This window comes from Symphalangus syndactylus, chromosome 2 (genome assembly GCF_028878055.3).
Source record: "Symphalangus syndactylus isolate Jambi chromosome 2, NHGRI_mSymSyn1-v2.1_pri, whole genome shotgun sequence".
Classification (NCBI taxonomy): Eukaryota; Metazoa; Chordata; class Mammalia; order Primates; family Hylobatidae; genus Symphalangus; species Symphalangus syndactylus.
The window spans coordinates 52,742,776-52,769,914 of NC_072424.2; the positions used below are offsets into that span (position 1 = coordinate 52,742,776).

Below are 27,139 nucleotides of genomic sequence, written 5' to 3' on the forward strand. Positions count from 1 at the left end.
GCCATGTATTAATTTATTTTAAATTATATTGAGTAAATCAGAGTAAACAAGGTTGTTACATTTTAACTCATTGTCATGATCAGTGGTTAGCATTGATAACACTGGCACAGTGCCTGGAGTGCTTCTGGTCAGGCAAGGCAAAGACAGGGAGGATGGAAAAAGAGAGGTAAGCCAAGGCAGGACACCCCCAAAGACACTGGAGCCTCCAGTGACCCACCTGCAAGCTGATCCATGAGCCCTGCCCTTAGCATGGGTTATACACTTACGGCTGGAGGACACTAGCCTGCACTTAACCCAGTCTCAGAAACCAGATTCTCCCAGCACTTCCATACCAAGGCACTCCGCAAGGTGCTGGGGAGATTCCAAGGGGAATAAGATCTTTATCAAGTCAGTTATTTATTGGGCAAGACAAATAAGTAGACAGTTAACTACAATGCAAGCAAAAGAGACATGAATCTGAGGGCCAGTGGTATGATGGAGTGCAGTGGAAGCAGGGCTAATCTTGATAGGGAAACTGAGAGGGCCCATGAAGGAGGTGGCATTAGAAGGATGTGGAGCCTGGAAGGATGAGGTGTTGCCGTTGGTGGAGGATGAAGGACACGCTATGCTTAGCTGAGCGATTATCATCACAGCATCATCATGATGCGTTCAGAAGTGTTTTCCTTGGCGTGTATATAGGGGTGTGTTTAGCCTCTCTATCAGATTTTAAGAAAATGGTTACCACTTCTTGGATGTTAGGAAAGTTAATTTATAGGCTTCAGAAAATACAAAAGGCATCTTTGCCCACCATCACTTCTGACACTGACCTCATTCTCTTTATAACTTCTATGGCTAATTGGTGTCAGTTCCCCCAGCAGCACAGAGCCTTTTATTAACAGTTAATTAACAATACGTTGTACATTGTACATGCTCAATAAATGAAATTAAATTTTTCTTTTTAAAAAAGAGATGCACAGCTTGGTGAATGAAGGATGAGGCTTGTTTATCATTTTTTTGTCAATTTAATGTGTTTTTTTTCCAGGCTCTTTGTCACTTCTAGGTATTTTCATTCTGCCTGCTTTCCTTATCCATCTTTTCAATCAATATTTCTTTCCTGAAAACTTTGTAAAACATATTAGATGCATTCATATTTCTATATTTATGTTACCTTAAGTAACATCCAGTGTGTATCTTTTCTTTTATTAGATAATAGATCTCATTTATTTTCAAGCTGCTGATACCTTCAATTTTTCTGGATTTAAATCATCCCCTAGAATATGTGACCCCTCACTTTGAAACCAATTACTGTTCTTGATATGGTCTGCATTTGAGATATTTTTCTATTTGGTATTTTTCAAAACTTCTCATTTCCTCTGAGTTCAGTCAAATTGCTTTAAAAAAGAAAGAAAAAAAGCTCTTCTTGTGAACTCAGACCCATGGAGTGGTTACCTAGTAACAGCAGTTTGGGTCTAAGCTCATGCTGAACAGCAATAAGAGAAAGAGAGAGTGCATCAAAGCCATTCCTATAATGCAAAGGCTGGGTTCTGCTCTAGTAATGCAAGGTGAATGATAAATTCAAGGTCTTTTTCAGGTCTTCAAAATCTCTTCTTCTCAATGTAGAATGCTTTTTGCTCTGTCCTACTTTTTAGGGATCAAAGAATTTCAGGGCTCTCTGGTACCTCTGCTTCAGTTGAGTTCTTTCTTTGATTCTACCTATGTCTGAACCTTCTATCATGGACTTTCTAATTTTTAATTCTTACTACACATGCTGTCCACCTGGTTTTCTTGATTTGACACTTGATTTAAATTTGACACTTGATTTCTTGGCCTGACATCTATCCAGTACTCCTGATTGTTTTTCATTTATTTTATCATCTTCGCATCTCAACCTGGTTCATTAGAAGGCTGCCTCATTATGCCTTTTTATTCACTTAGTAGATAAGAAAAATAAAGACAGGGGTTATATTTTGTCAGATAGCATATGTAGAGAGCACTAAAAACACTTTTTAAGATCTTAATATCACATTTTGATTCTCATGATGAAAATAAAGAGGTGATAGTGTACAATATGTTAGCCACATCAGAGATTATTTCCAGATAATTAGATTTATAAAGCTCTGAGTCATTCTTATGTCATCACTTGGTAGAGTGGATCTGTTCTTGAGAAAATAGGTTGGTTACTTTACGTAAATTGAACCTAATATCTGTCCAGGATGGAAGAGGGTATGCTCAGGTCCTTCCAGTAATTCATTCTTCTGAATCATGTGGCTGGACTTCTTATTCCAGATCTTGATGGGAGATCCAGAGTCCCAGAAATCCCTCTTACAGTTGTGGCAGCAACAGAGCATAGCAGCTGTTCTTAGAGTGGCTCCATGGCCTTCATCGTTAATAAATTCTTTGTGTGTGTTTTTGAGACAGGGTCTCACTCTGTCCCCCAGGCTGGAGTGCAGTGGTGCTCTCTCCACTCAATGCAATCTCCTCCGCTTGGGTCCAGGTGATTCTCTTGCCTTAGCCTCCTGAGTAGCTGGGATTACAGGCATGTGCCAACAGACCCAGCTAATTTTTGTCTTTTTGTAGAGACTGGGTTTTGCCATGTTGGCCAGGCTGTCTGGAACTCCTGGTCTCATGCGATCCCCCCACCTGGTGGTTAATGAATTTCTGTAGAAATGTTAAGAACCCTGGAGAGTGGCTACCAAACTTCTTCTAATAGATTTTCCAATCTATTAATAAGCACCTGTGTTTTTAGCTCATGTCAGCAACTGAGGATGGGTGCAGTGTTAACTTGAAACATATAGAGTGGGCTGGGTGCAGTGGCTCATGTCTGTAATCTCAGCACTTTGGGAGGCCAAGGCGGGTGGATCATGAGGTCAAGAGATCGAGACCATCCTGGCCAACATGGTGAAATCCCATCTCTACTAAAAATACAAAAATTAGCTGGGCATGATGGCGTGCACCTGTAGTCCTAGCTACTCAGGAGGCTGAAGCAGGAGAATTGCTTGAACCCAGGAGGCGGAGGTTGCAGTGAGCCGAGATGGCGCCACTGCACTCCAGCCTAGGCAACAAGAGCGAAACTCTGTCTAAAAAAAAAAAAAAAAAAATACAGAGTGGCATCAAAGATTGTGTTTAAGTACAATTGGTATGCTGAGTAGATGTAAACAAGGAGTAATTACTCCTCAGGGATCACTGTATGTATTACAGGCACAAAACCTCCTTTTCATCTGGCTACTAAATTTCTTTAGAAAGATGGATGCTTCCTTTAACATACATGACTGATCTCAGTTTTATTCCATTGTCTTGTTTTTTTGCAGGGTGCTCGGGGCTTAGATGGAGAACCTGGGCCTCAGGGTCTTCCTGGTGCACCTGTAAGTGATTTTCCTTCCACAAAACCCAATGATAGATTTTTTTTTTTTTGCTATGTATGCATGTGTGTGCAGTATTCTTTACATGTGAATAATTAAAGTGGAAAAATGGACAATTTTTATATATATGTTTAAATTTAAATTTAATTAAGACAGGTATCTTTCTCGGGTACATAGAAATGTTCTTCTGACTTGATATTATTTTTTTTTCTTCACAGATTAAGCCAAATTATTAAGTATTTATGTTTGCATGTTTTCCTTTTCTTTGGTTATCAGGACGCCTTGAGTCTCAGTAACTATCTCGTTTCTAGTTTCTTGCCCATTTGATATTTTTCGTTTTCTATGGTTTCTGACTTCATTACTCCAACATTTTGATTGCCATATGTCCATGTGTCATTATTTTAGGTTTCCTCAAGCCTGTTTTTGGGAGGGAAATAGACAAAAAACCATCCATTGATAACTGAATATGCCACATAAAAAGTAGAAAAGATGTAAGAAAGATAGAATTTCCAACTGTCAAAGTCCTGTGCTCCAATGGGAAAGACAGAAAGTAACTCAATGATAAACTATACAAGATCAAATGCTAGAGCACAGGATAGATGTAATCCATGTAAGAGGACCTGAGAGGGAGGTTGGTTTGAAAGCCTATGGGCAGGAAAGACAGCAAAGTACAGGGGTGGCACTGTTGGTGGTGATGGGGTATGTGTGCTGTCATAGGGGCTGTCACTGCCTGGAGTGGAAAGTTTGGTTGAAAAGATGAGATTGGAAGGATAAGGTAGATATACATCATGGAGAATGTTTAATGCCAACCTGAGTCATTTGAACAGATCCAGTAGCAATAGGGAGCCTTTTGAGGTTTTAGAGTTAAGCAACTCAACAAAAGCTGTATTTTAGGAAGACACAGCCTCTTACCTATTACCACCTGTAGCGTATATCAACATTAGCTAGATCACTTCCACAGAAATCACTAATATTGACTGGGGGATTAAATAATATGAGGGAAAGATTGGCAACTAATCCAAGCCTCAAACCTCAGTCAATGAAAGTTAGCTGATATGTACATGCAGTTACTGATGTCGAAATCCACTGCATGGATCCATTATATGTTACACACAAGAACACAGAGGCATAGTGCATTTAAGGGGAAAACAAAAGACCATCAAGTCTCAGTTATCTCTATGGCAATATCTATTTTTAAGACAATGCCATTTTTATAAAAAGACTTCTTCATCTAGGCTTCCTTGATAGAGCAAAGGCATTGTGGTGGAAGACTAATAGTTGGGTGACGTGGATGATACTTTCTAATTTCTAAAAGTTAATTAATAAGTAACTTTTGCTCATATTAACAAAATTTTATTTTCATACAGGGTGATCAAGGACAGCGAGGACCTCCAGGAGAAGCAGGTCCCAAAGGAGATAGAGTGAGTTTAAATTCAGTCACTCTTGCTTTTCAGTGTCATCTGCTGATTATGCTGATCTCTTTGACAAGTCTAAGTATTATGTTAACTGAACATGTCTTGTCTATTCTTTCTCTTCCTTCCTGCAGGGGGCTGAAGGTGCTAGAGGAATTCCTGGTCTCCCTGGGCCCAAAGGAGACACGGTATGTCCTGAGCTGTAGTCATCAAGCACATTTTTCAGTGATCATTGACTTGCAATAAAACTTTAGAAAATAATGAAGGGAAAAAGAATGTGACTGTGTGTAAGAGACAGTATGTTTCTTTGTGTGTGTTTAGGGTTTGCCAGGTGTGGATGGCCGTGATGGGATCCCTGGAATGCCTGGAACAAAGGTAGGCTGTGTAATTTAGTCCAAGAGTGAGTGGGGCTGTCTCTGCCCTGGCCAACTGAGCATGGCATTTCCATTACTAAATCACCAAAAGATTTATTTAGCTAGCTTTGGCTTTTTCCCTTCCTTTAATTTTTGAATCAAGTGTCAAATATGAAATACTTATTAGAATAGTATAATTATTTGCTTGGCTTCAGGAACTCAGTAAAATTGCCCTGTTGATGAAAGTAGGTTGAGAGAGACTGTGCATTTTGGTTGAATTATGTCCTATTTCCCACCCTACTCCCCCACCCTAAATTAAGTCACTTTATAAAAGTGCATGTAAAGTCAGCTGTTGGGACAATCCTTTTACTTAAAATGTCTGTGCTCCTCCCTTTCTTAAAATAAATACAGCAGCTCATACAGGTTCATGTGATAAAAGCTTTTTTTTCCAGGGTGAACCAGGAAAACCTGGGCCTCCTGGTGATGCGGGATTGCAGGGGTTACCAGTAAGTATTTGATTCTTTGCATGTTAATTGGTTTATATACATGTTTTAAAGATATACATTTTGGGGAGAGACATGCTACCTAATTTGATAAGTTCTGGGGAAGATATGATGTTTTACTTTTACATTTTTACAATTTACATTTGTATTTTATATTTTATACTTTTTCTCTGAATAGCTATTTGTGTAATAACTGTAAATAATAGGCTTTAATTTTATGTTTTGGATTCCTTTTCTCTCTTTAGTTTACTCAGTCTTTTTTTTACACATTTTTTAACCAACCCTAAGCTGTAGGCCAGAGTGATATATTTCATTCCACTTTAAACCGGTTCTAAAGTTCTTGTTAGTAGGGTTAAGCAACAAGAGTGCTGAGAGTATGCTCAGGTGACCCCTTGGATTATGTACTATTTTTAATCATTCAAATTGGTGTTTCCCTGCATTAATGTGTCTGGAAGTTCGTGTGGATTGTATCACGTGTATTCTTGGCTCTTTTGGAGGCAAATCTTTCTAATTAGTAACGAATACTTGGTAATATCAAAGCCTGGCCCCCAATCTTTTATGACACCTGACGCTTTTTAAATAATCACATAATATTAGCACTCCTAATAATATCAAATCTGGGTCAGATCCAGCATCCTCCTACCATTTTCTTTTTCTACTATAAAGCTCAGCATGTTTGAGAGGTCTTCATTTTATTACTCTGTACATGAAACCATGTCACATCCCTGTAGTCTCTGTCCTGCCTAGTAGAGTTCCTCTTGACCTGAAAATAGTACTGGATTCTAATTTGGGAAGTTCGTCCTTGAAAAGTAACTTTAGTTTAAAGACGAGATTTGCTTTAAGGGTATTTAGCTTTAACAAGCCAGATATAGTAAAGTCATGCCCTCTAAACTGTGGGTAATTCTATAAATGACTGTGCAGAGTTTGGGAACTAGGAAGCATCTTCCTCACATTAAAACTTTGAGGTTGCCATGATTCCCTCAGCCTCCCTGCAGTGTGCAGTGGGCTTGGCATCTCATGGATTCTCAGAGGAGGTGATGAAACTCGGATTGTGTATGTATTCTTTTAGGGTGTACCTGGAATTCCTGGTGCAAAAGGTGTTGCTGGTGAAAAGGTAAAATATTTTAAAATTTAAGTTAATATTTTTCTTAATTTCTTTATTATTTACTAACATATTTGTAATTTTTAATATTTTCAGCGTGTGTTTTATTTTATATTTGGCCCTAGGGAGAAATAAAAAAGTAAATGTGTTAAGGCTTCAAATACTAATCTTTTTCCTAGCTACAGAAAGCATACTTTGACAAAATGCTGCTAATTAGATTTCCTTAATGAAAATGTCATCCTTTGCCAGTATAAAACAGAAAATTTTATTGTTCCTTACTACTAAAATAAGGAAGATATTATTAAGCCACAGAATTTATGTCAGAGACTATTATTAGGATGATTCAGCTGAACCTAAAAGATGTTAGGCATTTTTTTTCACATACTGATCGACCAGTGCTTATATTCTACATAAAACAAAAATGTAAGCAGTTAAAAACAATAGGTGGAAAAAATGTTAAGGGATAAAATATAGCTTTGCTTGAGAAGAAAAGAGATAAAAGGTGAATAACGTAGAGACTGGTGGCTATTAGAGTAGCAGGCTGCAACTCTCCAGTCACAGTGGTCTGCAGCGTCTTGAGCTGCACACGAGATTGACAGTGGAGAGGGCGTCTCCAGACGTGTGCTTTCCCTAGAGCTTGCTGACAGGGCTTTCTCAGCAGCACATCCTACTTCCCCATGTTGGTTGGATTCTTAATAATTTCAATAGTTTAATGTGAGGTAGAAAGACTCAAAGAATTATACTGGAGGTGGAAATGGTAAAGGAAAGAATATATTATTAATATTGTGAAGAAAGAAAAATCCTCTAATTGAAGAGGATCCCCTTAACTGAAGGCTAAAATCCCTCATTGTTTGACATTTGACCTTTAATATATTTCTTAGACTTACAGACAATATCTTGAATCTAAAGGATTTCCATGTATCTAACAAGAAAGAGATCCTGCACATTCCCAGATTCTCAGTGTGAAAGCAGGGAATTAATGCTATTCAAATGTAAGAGATCCCAGTCTGGGTAAGGCAGATTGATGATTATGCTTACTTCAGCAAGAGTTACTTTGAATGTTGCACTTTACCCTTAGGGTAGCACAGGTGCTCCAGGGAAGCCTGGTCAGATGGGAAATTCAGGCAAACCGGTAAGACACCATTTTACCTCTCCTGAAGTTCTAACCTGTTGTAATCAGTAGGTGTTAACTTTTATTCTACCTTCCTTCCTCATAACAGGGCCAACAGGGGCCTCCAGGAGAGGTGGGACCCCGAGGACCCCGAGGGCTTCCTGTGAGTATTCCTTGCTGTTCTTTCCTAAAGCACCTTCTCAGGACTTTGTTGGATGTTCTTCCATTCATTCATTCATCCATCCATGAATGCTGTCTGATGTTTGAGCCCATGCTAGTCCAAGACACACAAGGAGAAGAAATGCTATTTAGATGCACAGCATGCCTTTTCAGAAAATGGAAACAAAAATAAAGTGCTTCAAAAACCATGGTGACCCTTTCTGCCCTCACCCCATGTTTAAGGAAATATTTTAGTGTGATTTAAAAAGACCCAACGTTGAGATACAATTCACACACTACATAATTCACCCATCTTTATTGATTTTTAGCATATTGATGGAATTGTGCAACCATCACCCCAATCAAGTTTAGAATATTTCCATCACCTAAAAAAAGAATCTTATACCCACCTCCTACCTGCAGTCATCCATCATTTCCTCTTAATTACTTCAGTTTTAGACAACCACTAATCCACTTTATGTCTCTATAGATTTGCCAATTGTGGAAGTTTCATGTAAATGGAATCATACAATATGTGAGCTTTTTGTTTTTAAAAAAATAAATAGTTAATTAATTTTTTAAGAGGTATGGTCTCTCTCAATCACCCAGGTTGGGGTGCAGTGGCAAATCGTAGCTCACAGCAACCTTGAACTCCTGCGCTCATGCAGTCCTCCCGCCTAAGCCTCCTGAGTGGCTGGGACTGAAGGGGTGCACCACCACACCTGGCTAATTTTTAATTTTTTTTGTAGAGATGGGGTCTTGCTATGTTGACCAGGCTGGTCTTGAACTCCTGGCTTCAAGCGATCCTTCTGCCTCAGCTTCCCAAAATGTTGGGATTACAGACATGAGCTACCATGCCCGGCTGTATTTTATTTTTTTGCTAATGCTTGGCTTCTGTCACTTCGCATAATGTTTCAAGGTTTATCTATGCTGTAGCATGTATCAGTACTTCATTCCTTTTTATTCTTGAATAATATTTAATTGTGGGGATTAATTATGTGGATATATCACATTTTATTGATCCATGCATTGGGTGATAGGCATTTGAATTGTTTCCATTTTTTGGCCATTATGAAAAGTGCTGCTATGAACATTCGTATACAGGTTTTTGTGTGGACATGTGTTTTAATTTTTCTTGAGTGCCTACCTAGGAGTGGAATTGCTGGGTCATAGGGTAGCTCTGCTTTGGAGAAACCACCAGACTTCTCTTAGTGTGAGTTTGTAAACTTGTCTATTTTATCGCAGCCATAGCAATGACCATTTTCTCACTATATACAGTTTAACCCTAGAGAGAAATTGATTAGGAAATTAAATATTATACACTTAAATTTGACTTTAAAACATTCTCTCTGGCCTTCCTTCAGTTTCAGTTCTTATTTTCAAAGGCTGCTGAATAGCCAAAAGAACTCCAAGTGAGAACACAGAAACATTTCCAAATATCATTATTACTTTTCTTGAAGCATTTCTTGGGCATGTTGAACGAAGATTTTTATACTTGAGAAAAGTGAAGTATTCCAGGTGTCTTGTGGCATGAGAATGGAATTTCTCCACTTCTCACAGATATTTGTCAGCCGACTTCCACCAGGTGGTTTCCTGAGGTTTCTGCAGCCAAAACAACCAGCTCGTCATGCCGCTCACTCACTTGTTCTGTGCTTATTTTATTATTTTCTTTTGCTTGAAGCTTGCGAATTTCTAATTAAAATACTTTCCGTAAGTTAACTGTCGAAGCAATGACATTATAGCCAGATCATCTTTCTAAAACAATGAAGATGCTATATGACTAGCCCAGGAAGATTGAGCAGTGTGGGGCCATTAGAGCTTTGCGAGTGTTTACTATTAAATCTCTTATTCATCTTATTTTATTTTATTTTAAACAGAGTCTCACTCTGTTCCCCAGGCTGTGGTGCAGTAGTACGATCTTGGCTCACTGCAATCTCCACCTCCTGGGTTCAAGTGATTCTCCCACCTTAGCCTCCAGAATAGCTGGAACTACAGGTGCACACCACCATGCCCAGCGAACTGTTGTATTTTTTATAGAGACAGGGTTTTGCCATGTTGCCCAGGCTGGTTTCAATCTCCTGAGCTCAGGTGATTCACCCTTTTTGGCCTCCCAAAGTGCTGGGATTACAGGTGTGAGCCACCTCACCCGGCTGTATTAGTCACTTTAGAGAGCAGAAATTTCCATATAGTTAAAGGAACATCGACTGAGCACTTGCTGTGGGCCAGAACCATGCATGAATACAAAACATGATATGGAGTAGGGACAGCTGCTTGGCCAGTCACCAGTTAAGCGCCGTGGGCTGCATAAAGCAATGAAGAACCAGAGGCAGCACCTCAGGAGAGGATGGGGTAGGGGGTTGATTCTCCTATGTGAGGAGAGGCAAATCATAGGAGGCTATGCTGATGCAGGGTTTTGGATCTGAATTTTAGATTTTTGATTTTTGAATTTCTGTAAGAGTCCAAATTCTTGCCATTGCTCCTGTCCCTGAGGCTCAAAACCTCAGCATTTTCCTCCATCACATTTCCTATCACAAATAGGACCTGTTGGTTCTATCCTTTTTCCAAGATCTCTTATATTTGACTCTTCATTTCCATTCCAACTACTACCACCCTGGCTCAGGTCATCACCTACTGCCTGGATTACTGCAATTGTCTCACCGCTGCAATCTTTCCTTTCTCTACCAGTGTCTCCCAAAAGGGTATTGCTGCAACTTGGGCTGAGCTAGTTCTTTGTTTTCCAGAACTCTTGCACATGGCAGGGTGTCTCACATCCATGACCTCTATCCTGCACGAACATCAGTAGTGTCTCCACAGTCACTGGGACAAACAAAAATGCCAAACACAGTTCCAAAGGCCCTGGGGAATGATAGTTCCCTGAGTCTGCACACACCACCGTATTGGTATTTCCGAAGTACAGCACCCATACTCACTTCTCCCCATTTAAAAATCTTCAATGGATTTCCACGGACAGTAATAGAAAGTCTAACATCTTAAACTGTCTGTTAACCTACTCGTTTTACTTCTCATTTCGGCTTTACTCAGATCTTGTGTTCAAGTCAGGTTGGACTCTCAAATACTCTCCGTACCTCTTTCCTGTAGGCCAGACCTTGCGTTTAAATGGCTCTTTTCTTCATTTCTCTGGCTCAACATTCCATAAGCTGTCTCAGATGTAATTGGAATGTTAATTGCATCATGAAAACGTTTCAATTATGCCCTGTCCCCCAGATAGAAGTGATCTTTCCTTATTCTGAACTCTTGTCTCCTTTGTATCCCATGCCATGGTAACTGCAGAAGGTGCCAGTCATGTCTGTTTCACCACTGTGTTTCCCACCTCGCTTTCCTCAGGGCCTGCCATAAGGTAGCGCTCAATCAATATTTCTTGAAACGAATTGAATCGGAGGCGTAATAAATCCTCCCATGCTGTTTTTGTTGGTAATAACTGACTTCTCACCTGCTATAAAATTTTCTGAAAAATGTCATGATAGGTTATAAATACTATAGTTCTGGAGCAGAGTTTTAACACCAAATCCACTTACTGAAAGACACATTTGTTCTTTCACTTTACATCATTAAATTCAGTTTTGTAGATAAGTTCATACATTTTTAACAATGCCTCACACATTTGATCAGTTTTTCCTGCAAATCTAAAACAAGCTAAGAAGAAGAAATGAGCTACTGAGGCATGTGGGTTGGAGTTGAAGACATGGACACACATTTCTAATGTGTCCTAGAAGCACGTATTTGAAATTAAGTAGTATTTCCTTTAATGTTTGCCAATACTACTGCAAAAATATTGTCTGTTCATTTTGGTGCCTCCAGTGATTTCATATGGGCACCTGCCTTTACGACGTAGGCCATGCTTCTGGATTTCTCTATGGCCCTCCCCTTGGTTTCACCTGGTCTGGGTGGCTCCTGGTTTTGCACAGGCACATGACCTGGGCTTTTCATTTGGTCCTACCATGTGGTAGCTCTTGGTCCATTTCTGTCTTCCTGGCTTCTGAGAACTTGCCAGGGCTTTCGCTGAGTGAATTGTGTTCATTCTGCTCTCATGGCTCTGACTGGGATGAGTTTCATGCTGATCCACCTCAGTTTTCTGAAGATGATACGTTCCTTGTATACAGAAGCCTGTCTACGTTCTCTTGTAGTCCTATACCACCCCTCCAATACAACAGCCTCAATGACAGAGGTCCACAAATATACTGTGAATGATCTAAGCCACCCTCCCACTCCGTCTAGGCACTGGCATGTTTTCTCTGTCAATAATTTGTGAAGCTGATGTGTGTGATGGTTAGAGTTCGGACAGATTTTTCTTTCTGCCTCTGTACGAGGGCATATGTAAACCTACACAAGAGAAATGTGCAAACTATATAATGTAAAATTGAATAGATTTTAAAAATATCTTCGTGACAAATCTAAATGTTATCATTGTAGTAGGACTAATATGACCTTTCAATGTTAACATGAAAACAGGTTTATAAAAGCAGCAATCTATAGAAATCATAATTGATCTCCTAGGTTAATCAGCATTCTTTTTGCCAGAGAGAGGCACTTAATATACAGTACAGACTAAGTATAGTGATTTATAATTTCCAACTTCTGAATTGGAAAGGTACTGAGGATAGTGTTCAGTTAGTTAGCATTTTGGGTAGTTGGACAAAGACAACAGCCATTACAAGCTAGAGCATGATGGAATAAAATCCATTTACTGGGAAAATAATTTTGGCAGTATAATTAAGTTAAATCTGTTATTTTCTGTGATCTTTTAAAAGTCTAACAGTTCCATTTTAAAAGGAAAACCTCCAACTTGAATTATTTAGCTGTATGTATTTATGGAAATAATTTTTACAAAATAGCACCCAGTACTTGTTTATAAAGAAGGTGCCTGCTTGATGATCAGTGGTGTTGACAGAAACTGGAGACATGAGAACTAAAGACTTAATTTTTTCCAAGCACATCTTGTGCTTTTAAACAGACTTGGGGGATTTGAAAGGCAAACAACATTTCATTAAACATTTGGTTAAAAATTTTTTGACCGATTTCTTTAGTAATTACCTCAGATCAATGTAACTAACACTTCTGCTATGCTTACTATGAGACAGGCTAGTTCTAAGTGATTTATGTCTTTTAACTTATTCAATCCTCAAAAAAGCCCTATGAGATAAATACTATTTTTATTCCCACTTTATAGATGAGGAAACAGGCACGGAGAGGTTAAGTTGCTTGCCTGAAGTTAGCAGATGCATGGCAAAATCAGCTTCAGACCAGGCCACTGGGCTCAGTGTCCATGTCTTCATTTCCACCCTCGCATGTGCCTCAGTAGCTCAAATCATAGCTACACAGGATGATTTTCAGTTGAAGTTTGTTTGCTAAGTGCTGATGTTACAAGACATATCTAGCAAATTATTTAAAATTTATGGAACTTTGGTGATGGGCATTTAACAAAAGTCAGAGAAAGCTGGTAAACAAACAAATATAACGTAAATGCATACCGATTCCTGGATCTTACCCCAGACCTGCAGAATTAGAATCAGAGGGCAAGGGGCTAAACAAAGATAGGGAATGGGGAGATGGGATTGGGAGGAGTATATCTAGTGCAATATATTTCTAAAGAACTCAGGGGATTCTGATGCATAGCTATCACTGGGAATCAATGATAGAAGGTCTGCATCTTTTTCAAAGCCCTGATTGGCGGCTGCTTCTTCTTTGTCTTCTTCTTCTTCTTTTTTTGTTTGTTTGTTTGAGATGAAGTCACACTCTGTTGCTGAGTCTGGAATGCAATGATGCAATCTCAGGTCACTGCAACCTCCACCTCCCGGTTTCAAGAAATTCTCCCCCCTCAGCCTCCCGAGTAGTTGGGATTACAGGCGCCCGCCATGATGCCCAGCTAATTTTTGTAGAGACAGGGGTTTGACCATGTTGGCCAGGCTGGTCCCGAACTCCTGACCTCAGGTGATCCATCCGCATCAGCCTCTTAAAGTGCTGGGATTATAAGGTATGAGCCCCTGTGCCCAGCCCTGATTGGCTTCTTAAAAAGAGATGAGTTGGCAGATGTGTCTAAATTTGTTGTGGATGTATGTGGCAGCACAAAGCATCCAAGAGAAATGTACAGCCTTTTGTTATGGTTCATCATTATTTCTGGTTTTTGAGATGGAGTCTAACTTTGTTGCCTAGGCTGGAGTGCAGTGGCACGATCTTGGCTCATTGCAACCTCCACCTCCCAGGTTCAAGTTGTTCTCCTGCCTCAGCCTCCTGAGTAGCTGGGATTACAGGCACCTGCCACCATGCCAAGCTAATTTTTGTATGTTTAGTAGAGACGGGGTTTCACCATGTTGGTCAGGCTGGTCTCGAACTCCTGATCTCAAGAGATCTGCCCACCTCGGCCTCCCAAACTGCTGGGATTACAGGTATGAGCCACCACGCCTGGCCAATTCATCATTTTTAATGGTAGGATTTTTGCCTTTATTCCAGTTTCTTCTGATTCCTTTGTTACAAATTGGAATTCTTGTTGTCATGGAGTTTATAAATATTAGCAACTGGGAAGAACAGCCTTTTCCTACCACCCTCTCTTGCCTGTATCTGAGAATATGGTTATCACCATGGCTGTTGAAGACTAAGAGTTTTAGCATTTATTTAGCACACTTGCGGTTACCAGTGCCACGGGTAACATGTTTATGCCTGAAGTTGCAATTTTTTGAATTTTTACAATCAGACCTTGGCGATGACCTTGAGCAGTAGGATATAAATAACTCCCACATGCTTAATTACCCCCTGAGGAATGTGCTTAGTCTATGTTTTCAGAGATAACTATTTATATCTTGATTATTTATGTTCATCTTAGCTTAGGAGATGAAATTCCAGAACTTAGAGCAAGAGTACACATGTTCTTGGAAGACAAAGAAATCACATAAATGGGCATCAGAAAATCTTGCCCCAAGACCTTGTTTGTAACTGTTTGGTCACTCTTGGGAAAATACACATTACTGTTTTTCACAGTGAGGTGATTTCTGTAAAATTACCTGCATTTAGAATGGCCAAGGATTTATAGGATGGAAGCACATGCTATCCATTTGTGCAGTAACAGGGGAGTAAATGCTCACAATTTTACTGATCCTTCCCTCTGTGCTACATATGCTGGACTCTTATGGGTACACAAGTTCAGCAGAGCGTATGTGGGTCTCTGAGCTGTTCATTCATATATATTACCAAGGGTCTGCCACTGGTTGGAAAGCACTTATAAACTGTAATAAGAACTTACAAAAGACAGAGAAAATAAGAGTCCAGCAGAGAAAATCTTTGCTATTCACTGGGAAGATAATTAATCCTCCCCCAAATAAATCAAAGATTATACAATCTCTTATTTTAATTTAGCCCTTTGGTTTATGGAAGAGAAAAAAATGTACAATAATCATCTTTATTTTGGATAAGATAGCATAGCGGTTCATTTATTTAGAAGTGAATACTTGAGAATGTGCCAAGAACTGAGCTTTCCCCTTCTGATATTAACTTTTCCCCACCAATTACTATTAATTGTTCTGTGAATTAAAGTCACGTGCACCCAGTGATATTTATGATGTCAATCATGATGCACTTGAGAAATTATTTCAAAATGCCAACAGAGCAGATATGATGAAGAAAATCTGTCTTGAACTTTGAAGTTGCAAAGATGGGGTAGAACCCAATTTTCGTATTTGTAGACGGATAGAGGAGTCTGTCACAGGGGGTGGTTTTCATCTAGACTCACATTCTCCCAGCGTCCACCCTCATGGGGCCACTGCCTCTGGCTTCCAAACTGCTCGTGAGGTTAAGGACCAATGCATCATCCCAAAGTCATATACCAGACACAGGTTGTTTATATAAAGTTGTTGAAAAATGTTTAAAAGCATTTAGTTTAAATTACCTATAAGTCATATGAAATGACTACCATGAAATTATTGCTAATATTAATTGCTAGATTGTTGTAAATTGGCTAACAGTTCTTAAACCTTTAGAGAAATTCAAAATTCAGAAAGTATATGGATCTTGACATTTTGTTAAACTTAAATAGGAATAAATAGCACGAGTCAGAATAATCTTATCAGAAGCATTTATAAATATTAAACATTAATATGGAGCTGTCATGTCATTTTACAGAAAAATTAACTTAAAGGACTCCTTTCATTTTTATATTCACCTTCGAGGAAATGTGATTATTTATCCAATAATGTCAGTGTTCAGCTTAGTTGAACATGCATTAGAAATAAAATGAGCTAGCCGGGCATGGTGGCTCACACCTGTAATCCCAGCACGTTGGGAGGCCAAGGTGGGCGGATCACCTGAGGTCAGGAATTCAAGATCAGCCTGGCCAATATGGCGAAACCCAGTCTGTACTAAAAATACAAAAATTAGCCAGGCATGGTGGCATGCACCTGTACTCCCAGCTACTCAGGAGGCTGAGGCTGAGGCAGGAGAATCACTTGAACCCGGGAGATGCAGGTTGCAGTGAACTGAGATCGCACCACTGCACTCTAGCCTGGGCAACAGAGAAAGACTCCGTCTCAAAAAAAAAAAAAAAAAAAATTAAGAAATAAAATGAGCTTTTGTCAGATTGCATAAAATTGTATGAAGTTCTCAGGGAAAAAAGTTGAAAAGTTCATGTGTTTCTTTTTCTCAATAGATTAAAAAAGCTTAGCATTTCAAACAAAAATTTGAAAGCTTAGAGTTTCAAATAAAAAATTGAAGTGGGTTCACAAAATAAAATTTTGGTGTATCTTCGTTATAAGTTCTACTTTCTGAAGTCTGTTTAATCTTTTAAGATATGTTTAGAACAAAAATGAGTAGAAGAAAAAATTTTTACTTCAGAAACTTTACAAATTTTTACCATCTGTGTCTTTTTGAAGCTGCAATAGTAATTTAAAGGCAAACATATCTATTCTGTGTTTCTTTTTTCACTCTGTTGAGGTTTAAGATCATTTGCCAGATGTTGCTTTGAAATGTTCTGTAGACCTGAAAATTTATTCTGTGTTCTAGGCACTGTGCAGAATTCCAAATTAATATATAGTAATACCTTAAGAACACATAATCTAAGTGAGAGCTTAAAACATGGACACAAATAACCATAATAAAAGTTAGGATGTGATTTAGATGTTGAAAGTGACCAATTGCCATTTCATATACATGTATAGCTATCATTTCTAAACGTCTGTAATCACAGTAAACAGCATTTGAATCATTCAATGTAAGATGAACACAGGATGCTGTAGGCACTATGTGATGGCCTATGCCTTTAGCTGAAGGAAAAAAAAACCTAGGTAGGATGTTATTTTATTTACATAGTAACCAAGCATTTGAATTTTGGCAAAATATCCAGTTGACAATGTTTGTGTTTTTACAGGGCAGTAGAGGAGAATTAGGACCAGTGGGATCCCCAGGCCTACCAGGTAAACTGGTAAGTAAAAAAGTTTCGTTTATTTGCCTTCTACGAAACACAATACATTTTTTAAAATAAGCAAGAGGAGAAAACAGTTTACAACTGAATAACCTGTACTTGATTTCTCTTGTTATGTGAATATGTGAACAATGTAAAGGGGAAATTTCAAATTATGGGTAGGATACCCTTAGAGGGTATTTTAATCTGTGTGGTTTGTAGCATCCATTTTTAAACCTGGCGAAATACGGATTATGGTTGTTCTTGGAATGGCAGAAAACAGAGTGAATGGTGCCTTTTACTTCCTGTGCGGTGCTTGTTTACACAGGGAGAGGAGCAGCAGCGCCATTGCAGGCAGTAGGGGTGGCGGGGGCTTGACTGAAAGAGCCCACTGTTGCCAAGGAGTGCAAAGGGAACTGAGGACCTCAGGGTGGAGTGAAGGCTGGGAGAGCATTGGCCCCTCCCTCTTCTCCTGAGAATACGAAAGAGAGGCAAACCCAAGAAGCAGAGTTCAATCAACCACAGCACGTTTATTTTAGACACAAGTCAACACACCCAAGGTTGTTTCTGCCTTCCGTGCTTTCAGAGTTGCAGTGACAGTAACTCTGGGGACTTTGTGTTTGTTTTCCAGGGTTCTCTGGGTAGCCCTGGCCTCCCTGGCTTGCCTGGGCCCCCTGGACTTCCTGGAATGAAAGGCGACAGGGTAAGAGCTCCAGCACTCCAGAAAGTTCTTTATTTGGAAGGGTGATTTCTACCATGTTGAGACACAACACAAAGCTTGCTTTTGGTCCTGTGGAGAATTTTCTAGAATTTATCATAAACAACTATCAAGAAATGTATTTTAAATTACTCAGCGTTGAGATTTAGAAGTAAAAAGTCTATTAATATAATTTAACAGAAGGAAAAGAAAGCTGAGAAAAGCAAAAATTTCCGTTGTAATCACACTTTCTACTTAGCCCTCAATTTACATTTCTACTAGTCAAATTTTATGAGGATATGATCAGAGAATGCCCCAAATTCCAGAGCCTCTTGGAAAGTTGTGACCTAATGTGGAAACTTATGTTTTGGTCCTGATTCTTGTTGGGTGGTGAGGAGTGAGAACGTCCTCTCCCATCACATTATCTGTGCTTGTGCTTATCCACCCACCCAATAAGGTCACTTGAAATTATATAAACAGTTGAAAATACTGCAAAAGTATTATATTTTATTTTTATTACAGGGTGTAGTCGGTGAACCGGGTCCAAAAGGTGAACAGGTCAGTCCTGTTATTTAATTGGTATAAAATGCAATGTTTGATATGCACCATTTCACAAGCAAGGGGGAATGGCTGGTTTATGGGTGTTAATGAAACCACGAAGGCTAACAGTTTTTCTCAGTGTGTTCATAGTGAGTGAAACCTGGTGTTGAGTTTGGTCCGCAGCATTGTTTACTATTTTAACAAGCTGGAGCTAGTGATGGCTCTGCCTCCAGGACTGCACTGTCTTTCCTTTGAAGAGCGTGGCTCTGTCTCTGGTTCACGGAATTGGTTTATTCATGTCTGATGGAGCCTTCCACAGCCACATTAGAATGTCTTAGGTTTTTCTTGATCAAGACCTCAGCAAATAAACTGTTTACATGAATTAGACTCAGTCCTTTCCCTGGGTTCCTTTTTCTACTGTAAAAGCCCTATTTCAAGGACTAACTATAAAATTGTTGAATATGGTCATTTATCCTTCATTCTAGCTGAAACTCAACCTCACCTCTGGCTTTCCTCTATGCTATTTTCTGATTTGGACTAGCCACTGACAGCTAGATTGGAAAGCCACTGAGAGCATTTTGTATTTCTGCATGATTCTGGGAACACTGTGGGCACTTATGAATGCTTATCAACGTTGACTGGTTAAAATTGGGCAATGGGACTAAGAATTTATAATGTAACCTTTTATCTTAATTTTTAGGGTGCCTCTGGTGAAGAAGGTGAAGCAGGAGAAAGGGGGGAACTTGTAAGATTTTTTTTTCTGGTTAATGATGAAGCTTTACCAATTTTGAACTGTGTTAGAAGTATATATTTTGAACTGTGTTAGAAGTATATATGTTAGAAGCATATATATATATGTATACTTCTAACACAGTTCAAAATTGGTATATATATATATATATATTCTTATTTTCTGGACACTGTTATCCTCACTGCCTTCTTCAAAGGTTACGATGTTTCTCCTATCAGCTAACAACAGTCTCCCAAGATTGCAGCCAAGATCAAGTAAAGCAGAGAGGAAGCACTGCCAAACTGATAGATCTGGCTTTAAACTTTTGGAGAATAAAAGTGTTCTCTTACAGATGGTGAATCCTCTGTGGCTTTATGTCTAGACATTCAAGGTGATTCTTACATGACTATAGAAAGTCTATGACTAATAGTGCTCTATCATGAAAACAATATTCAAATTTTATTATAGTTAGAAAGCTGTGACTCACAAATCTGACCAAGGGTAATCTCTTTAGTCTAAAACCCTCCGAAGAAGCGACCTCCATCTCCAGAGGAGGCTGTTGCCTCATCTCCAGGAAAGGAATACAAATGAGAACAAGCTCTCTCTACTGCTGGAGCTGCTCGGTTTGCAGGCACATCATTATGGTTTTGACACAAACCAATGTGACCTAATGTGGAAACTTACGTTTTGGTCCTTTGGGGTAGGGTAATAGATTTTCCAGAAAACAGTTTTAGAGAGCTTGTAGGGCAGGGAAAAAATCCTAGTAATGTTGTTTTATTCATATTTTCAGGATTTAGAGCTAATATAAATATAACACCTAAATTAGTCAAAGCTTCCCAACTATTAAGTAAATTCATAAGAGGATTATTCCAGTTTCATTTTCTGTTAAAATTATTCATTTTATAGGGTAACGTGATGTTTTAAATCATTGTTTTGTAGTGGAGGTAAGGTGATATGCCAACATGAGCTGAATTTATATCTAACATTAGTGGTAGGAAATTTTCAAGGTTTTTTTTAAAAGCATAAAAACATGCATATTTGGTTTAGTAGACTTTTGGGGATGACTTTTAAATATTGTTTGAATTACAAAAATGAAATCATCAGGTTTAAATGTCTGTTGTGTTTTATAAGAGAATGCTATTTTAATATCTTTTGCCTTCCACATTTTTAATTCTTGACACCTAGCATTTGAGATCTGGATGAAACCCTGGAAAGCTCTGATTCAACCCTTTTATTTAACAGATAAATTAGCCAAAGGCTGGGAGCCTACATAGCTTACAGAGGGTCACAGAGTTAAGTAGAACTGAGATTAGAATCCAAAATTGGAGTCTAATATTTTTTTGCAGTGCCAGAGTTAATCTGTTCATGGTTTTCTACATTTTAGTAGCACAATAACTTGTAAAGTGTTTTCAGGAAATTATCAAATGTGAACACATTGTTCTAACATAAATTTCTTTTATTGATTTAGGGAGATATAGGATTACCTGGGCCAAAGGGATCTGTAAGTATGGTGAACAGTAATGGTATAAAAAATTAAAAATATTAATAAAGCTGTAGAATATATAATGCTCTGCTTTATGAAATCATTACATAACATTCAATTCTTTTTTTTTTTTTTTTTTGAGACGGAGTCTTGCTCTGTCACCCAGGCGTGAATGCAGTGGTGCAATCTTGGCTCACTGCAACTTCTGCCTCCTGGGTTCAAGCGATTCTCCTGCCTTAGCCTCCCAAGTAGCTGGGATTACAGGCATGCACCACCATGCCTGGCTAATTTTTGTATTTTTAGTAGAGATGGGGTTTCACCATGTTGGTCAGACTGGTCTCGAATTCCTTAATTCAGGTGATCCGCCCACCTCAGCCTCCCAAAGTGCTGGGATTACAGGTATGAGCCACCACACCCGGCCAACATTCAACTATTAAAGGACTTACTTTCATGGAAATAAATGTCTAAATTTGTACTTTAGGTAATGGATTAATCCAATAGAAAAATACCTCACCACTGTGTAAATGGATTTACCTTTTGAACTAACCACTGGAAAGGAAGTGTTTTTTTTTTTTTCATATTGTAAATGACTCAATGAATGTTACATGGTAATACTCTAATGTCCTCTCCAAATGGGTCATTTTTAAAGAACTGACTTGTGTTTTTTGTTGTCAACAGTATAACCAAATTTCATTGGCAGTTATACCATTGAAAAATATTTCAGTAATTGTCATAATCTCTGATGTGTTCTAGTTGGGGAAGTAAGATAGAGGAATAATGCATAAGAAAATATAATAGAGAATTATTAGAAGTAGAAAATGACCTTGCTCATTTTTGTCATTTTTATAGAAACTAAACTGGTGTCCTTAGAGATTAGATGTATTCAGAATTATAGAATCACTTAGTAGGAAACCTGAGATGACTTGCTAATTGGAAAGGAATTCACATCTAAAACAACTAGGAATTTAAGAAAGTATGAGGAGAAAAGATGAAGCTCAGACCTCAATCTCAAATGCCACTACTGCCAGCTTCCATAAGTTTTCAAGTCCTTCCTGTTTCTGGAATCTCCTCAACCCTTCTCTGTCCCTGTCCAACATATTATCCTCATGGCAGCCAATGTCATCTAGATTTTTTAAAAGGATAAAACCCACTGTGTATCCCTCCTCTGTTTAAAACTCTAAGAATAAAATCAGATTCTTAGCGAGGTAAACAAAGCCTTTGATGAAGTGTTCTTTGCTCCATGAATCTCATCTCCTACATACATAGAACTCCATCCATTTGCAGTTCTTTTTACATGCTGTTTAACACCTTGTTCTGGTCTCCTCTTCCTCTTTCCTTGGAATAGCTACCTCCTCCTTAAGCATTTAGATTATCCTTAGCTTCACTTTCTCCAGGAGAACCGAATCAGATGTGGTTACAATGCCTAGCCTTGGGCTCTTTGCAAACCACAGAGATGAATATTATTACATTGTATTAACTTGCCTGCTTCTAAACACCATGTCTCAAGTTTCAAGTAACACTTTTTTGCCCAAGAATTTTTAACAGAAATGATTGAGGATTGAGAAAAATTTAGAGTAAACCTTGATGGAATTTGGTAATAGAAATCCTACGTCACTATCTAGAAATAGTAATGTTCAATAGAAAGAATTCAAGCTGTACCAAAGAAAAGTTAATGAACAATGCAGTGACAAGAATAAGTTAATTGCATTCAAATTTGCATATAATATTAGGAATTAGCCCTTGATTCATCTCCTTCCCCACCTGTGTCTTACCTGACACTGCCTAGGTAATATGAGTGAAATTGAAGTCTACTGTCCCGGAATCAGGGGAAATTGTTACTAACACAAAGACTTACACTTTCTTCATTGATTTCAGCATAGACAAAGTTGTGAAGTAGGCGATGTCTGTAACCTGATTTCTGTTTCAGTATACCACTCCTTAATTGAGGAATTTTTTCCCAAAGACCCAGGGTCCCCCTTAATCTCTTCATTAGGAAGTTCCCAGCTCTTATTGTAGCAGTATTTCAGTCACTATCAGCAGGCTTATACACTCCATCGTGGTCTCCTTTGTTTTCTATCAGTTCTTCAGTATATTTCTGAGTTCATTTTGTCTCTCTTCTGGGTTCTTTTAGAAGTTGTTGGCCGGGTGTAGTGGCTCATGCCTATAATCCCAGCACTTTGGGAGGCCGAGGTGGGCAGATCATCCAAGGTCAGGAGTTTGAGACCAGCCTGACCAACATGGAGAAACCTCATCTTTATTAAAAATACAAAAAATTAGCCAGGTGTGATGGCGCACACCTGTAATCCTAGTTACTCTGGAGGCTGAGGCAGGAGAATCACTTGAACCTGGGAGGTGGAGGTTGTGGTGAGCCAAGATCACGCCATTGCACTCCAGCCTGGGCAACAAGAGCAAAACTCTATCTCGAGCAAAAAAAAAAAAAAAAGAAGTTGTTACAGTTTTGCACCCTAGGCACCTGACAATGTTGCAGCTTTCTATATAGGATACCTTTTCCTTGTCCTGCTGACAGTCTTTCAGGAAGTCTTTTAAATCATAATTTCTTCATAGAAGCAATTTTGGCAAGTTGACTTAGATGAATATCAATTTCTTTTGCATAAAGAGAAATCGGAAAAGCACATTTGCTGAGCTTTATTTGGATGTATCTAGTAAAAGTATTGCTTCACCGCCTTCTTCAGTTTAAAGTATTTGTTTGAAAGAGCCAGCTTTTTCTAGATAAATGATGCATATGAAAAAGAAGCAGGATTAAATCGCTTTATAAACATTCATATCTTGAACACTAGCATTCCCTTGCTGCCTCGTGTTCTTTTATCTTCTCATTCTTATTCTGAACAGCAGCAGTACATTGGAGCTATTCTGCCACAAATTCCACCAGAGGAATTTAACAAATTTTTAGTTTAACAAAAAGTGAATTAATTTGGTCTCTTTTTAAAACATTTATCTTAGATGATTCTTTTAAATGCTTTTAGTGGTCTGCTTTCAGCTAAAAAAAAAAACCTAACTTGTATTTGCTTTTATGCTAAGGAAACACATGGTTTACTTTTAACTTCTTTAATATTTAGATTTTTTAACTTCCTTGGTACTTAGATAAGTTGTAGCTTTCTTTGGTCAAGTATTTTTTTTTTTTTTTTTTTTTTTTTGAGAAGGAGTCTCACTCTGTCACCCAGGCTGGAGTGCAGTGGTATGATCTCGGCTCGCTGCAAACTCCACCTCCTGGGTTCCTGGCTTTCTCCTACCTCGGCCTCCTGAGTAGCTGGGAGTACAGGCATTCACCACTATGCCCAGCTAATTTTTGGTATTTTTAGTAGAGACGGGGGTTTCACCATGTTAGCCAGGATGGTCTTGATCTCCTGACCTCGTGATCCACCCGCCTGGGCCTCCCAAAGTGCTGGGATTACAGGCGTGAGCCACCGCACCTGGCCTGGTCAAGTATTTTAAATGCAGCATTTTAAATGTGGTATTTTAAGTGCAGTGATTTAGTTTAGTAATTCCTGGATATACCTGGCATCTTCACATTCTCTACAAAAAAAAAAGTCGTAAGGGCTAAATAACTTATGGTCTTGGAAGTATCTTTATTTTATGCTTGCTGCATTAGTGATATGCAAAGTAACATATTTTGTAGGAATGCAGGGGCTTTTGTGTAGCTAGAAAATGTTAACAAGCTTATCGAAAACTAAGTTCCTCTTAGAGAGTGGCTTAAAGTATGAAGAATGTAGTTTTAAAAAAAGTAATATTCCAATAAACATTTTGCAAGAATAACTATCCCCGAAAGAAAGATTATAATAATAATAATAATAATTATTATTATTTTTTGAGACGGAGTCTTACTATGTCGCCCATGCTGGAGTGCAGTGGCGCGATCTCCGCTCACTGCAACCTCCACCTCCTGGGTCAAGTGATTCTCCTGCCTCAGCTCCCCAAGTAGGTGGGACAACAGGCGTGCACCACCATGCCCGGTTAATTTTTGTATTTTTAGTAGAGACGGGGTTTCACCATATTGGCCAGCCTGGTCTCAAACTCCTGACCTCATGATCCGCCCACGTGGGCCTCCCACAAGTGCTGGGATTATAGGTGTAAGCCACTGCACCCAGCCAAAAGAAAGATATATTGAAAGATAACTTGAGCTAGATTTCTCAAAGGTGGGTAAGTTGTGTAGCATTATGTGTCTTCACCTTGCAGTGAAAGTTTTGTAACCTCTGAAAGAACACCTGTTAGGATGCAGAATGCAGGAAACCCCAAATTTCACGTATGAAGCAGGCACATTCCTTATGCTTAGCCCTGGTTTGATAGTGTGCAATTGTGTTCCAGGCAGGTAATCCTGGGGAACCTGGCTTGAGAGGGCCTGAGGGAAGTCGGGGGCTTCCTGGAGTGGAAGGACCAAGAGGACCACCTGGACCCCGGGGCGTGCAGGGAGAACAGGGTGCCACTGGCCTGCCTGGTGTTCAGGGCCCTCCGGTGAGTGGTGGGCAGCTTCTGTGGTTTCCCTTTGGAGACTCCATCCCACAGCAGCAGGGCTGTTCTAGGCATCAGCTTCTCAACAAGTTCTCTTGTAAATCCAGCCACGTGGTTCCTTGCAGAGTCTGTCAGTTTACAACTTAACAATGTTCTCTTTATGGTTTCATGCATAAACTGCCTTTTTTTCTTTTCTGTCCCAGGGTAGAGCACCGACAGATCAGCATATTAAGCAGGTTTGCATGAGAGTCATACAAGGTAAATAAATCACAATGGTTTGACTTTTTCCACCATCAACTCTTGTTTCTTAAGATTTTATTCTTGTAGATATGCAAGGGTAAACAGGAGTGACTTTTTGTATGCCTTAAAGATAGGATATTTAGGGTAATATTAATCCCAATTCTGTTTTATCCAATTATTGGCATCCACAATAGTATATAGCCCATGGCCTCAATGTAAAATATTACCTTTCTGGTTATCCTGCCTTTTTTTTTTTTTTGCCATGGGGGCTAATTTATAACAAAGTGCACACGCACACACACACACACGCACGCACACACACTTTTTTCTTTGGAACGCAAATTTTTAGTTGTCTCTCCCCTCCTTAAGACCCTACCACTTAGTGTGTACCTAGCACTGACCTAGGCTTTCGCTACATTTTATGAGAAGTAAATGACAGACTCCATGACCACAGGAAGCATAAGGACATTATCTCCATTCATGTACACATATGTAAAACAAATCAATAACCAGCATTTACCAAAATTATGACACGTTTTCATACTTGTTAACCCTTATCAAAATTTATCTATAGCTATGGCAATTGTTATTTGTTTCAGAATTGGTCTAGTTATAAAAACACACAGAAAATGAAGATGTGCAAAAGCACCCTATAGCTGAGGAGTTCTGTAACACTGAAGCCTACAGTTAGTTATAGTATTCTGGTATAGCTAACTTTGTCATGAAGAGATACTCTTTTGTATGCTCACTAGACAGTCTAGTTTGTCTAGGAGACTTGAGAAGTTTTCCAGAACCAAATGGGAATGAAACGTTCACTTCTATATTTGAAAAGCAATATAGGTCTCTTTTTTGCAGACATTTTGTCCTGGAAGTCTATTTTAGTTTTAAACATTACATATCTAAAAAATTATTATTCCATGCAAACTCTTACTTATATAAGCAAATTTAGAATACTCACATTTAAACAATTTAAAAATGTTGAGTAGAAATTTGTTTCCATTTCATATTCTCCTTTACCCTCTAAGTTTAAAAAATATTACATGAGAATATTTCCCTTAGAAATGGGGAGATTTTGTTGTAGGTCATGGCTTTAGTGAGTGATTCTGAATCTGTTTAATGGTCCCTGAAAAAGCCCACACAGTTATTAATTTTTAAGACTAACTCTGACCATTCCTAAGAAACAAGTTATTTTTAATGTTTGTTGTCTATTTCAAGCATGGAAAAAACTTCTGAGAAGGAGGGTTTATAAGAAGCTGTGACTCCTGGGGATATTTCAGTTTATATAATATCTTCAAACTAAGAATGTGAGGCGAGGTCTCAAATGGTGTCTGAATGTTAATTCTGGACAATGTTCTTGGCTTTTAAAAACTGTCTGGACATCTGCTTCCACCTATGTTAAGAAACTCATTTTTCTTCCCATCCTGGGTTTTCAGATACCCAGCAGGGATTCAGGTGACATCCTTCCAGAACATCGTTCACCCCAAAGCCTGTAGTTTAAGATTTTTGTAAATCCCAACCCCGCTACCTCCCTCCCCACGACCTGACTCTGTCTCAGAACAACAGGACCAAATACATCCAGGGAGAGCTGCATCAAACAGCAC

General features: G+C 38.9%; 1 protein-coding gene across 7 annotated transcripts in view; it reads left to right on the forward strand.

Annotated features, from left to right (window-relative positions):
* Positions 1 to 27,139, forward strand: part of COL9A1 (collagen type IX alpha 1 chain) — a 196,057-nt gene that overhangs the window by 151,728 nt on the left and 17,190 nt on the right. For all 7 annotated transcript variants that reach the window (XM_063630526.1, XM_063630528.1, XM_055257152.2 and 4 more), the window contains 15 exons: positions 3,288 to 3,341; positions 4,706 to 4,759; positions 4,885 to 4,938; positions 5,072 to 5,125; positions 5,556 to 5,609; positions 6,676 to 6,720; positions 7,787 to 7,840; positions 7,929 to 7,982; positions 17,349 to 17,402; positions 18,013 to 18,084; positions 18,601 to 18,636; positions 19,319 to 19,363; positions 20,817 to 20,849; positions 25,155 to 25,301; positions 25,502 to 25,556. In XM_063630526.1, the coding sequence (XP_063486596.1) occupies positions 3,288 to 3,341; positions 4,706 to 4,759; positions 4,885 to 4,938; positions 5,072 to 5,125; positions 5,556 to 5,609; positions 6,676 to 6,720; positions 7,787 to 7,840; positions 7,929 to 7,982; positions 17,349 to 17,402; positions 18,013 to 18,084; positions 18,601 to 18,636; positions 19,319 to 19,363; positions 20,817 to 20,849; positions 25,155 to 25,301; positions 25,502 to 25,556 (865 nt within the window). The remainder of the gene's footprint in view (positions 1 to 3,287; positions 3,342 to 4,705; positions 4,760 to 4,884; positions 4,939 to 5,071; positions 5,126 to 5,555; positions 5,610 to 6,675; positions 6,721 to 7,786; positions 7,841 to 7,928; positions 7,983 to 17,348; positions 17,403 to 18,012; positions 18,085 to 18,600; positions 18,637 to 19,318; positions 19,364 to 20,816; positions 20,850 to 25,154; positions 25,302 to 25,501; positions 25,557 to 27,139) is intronic.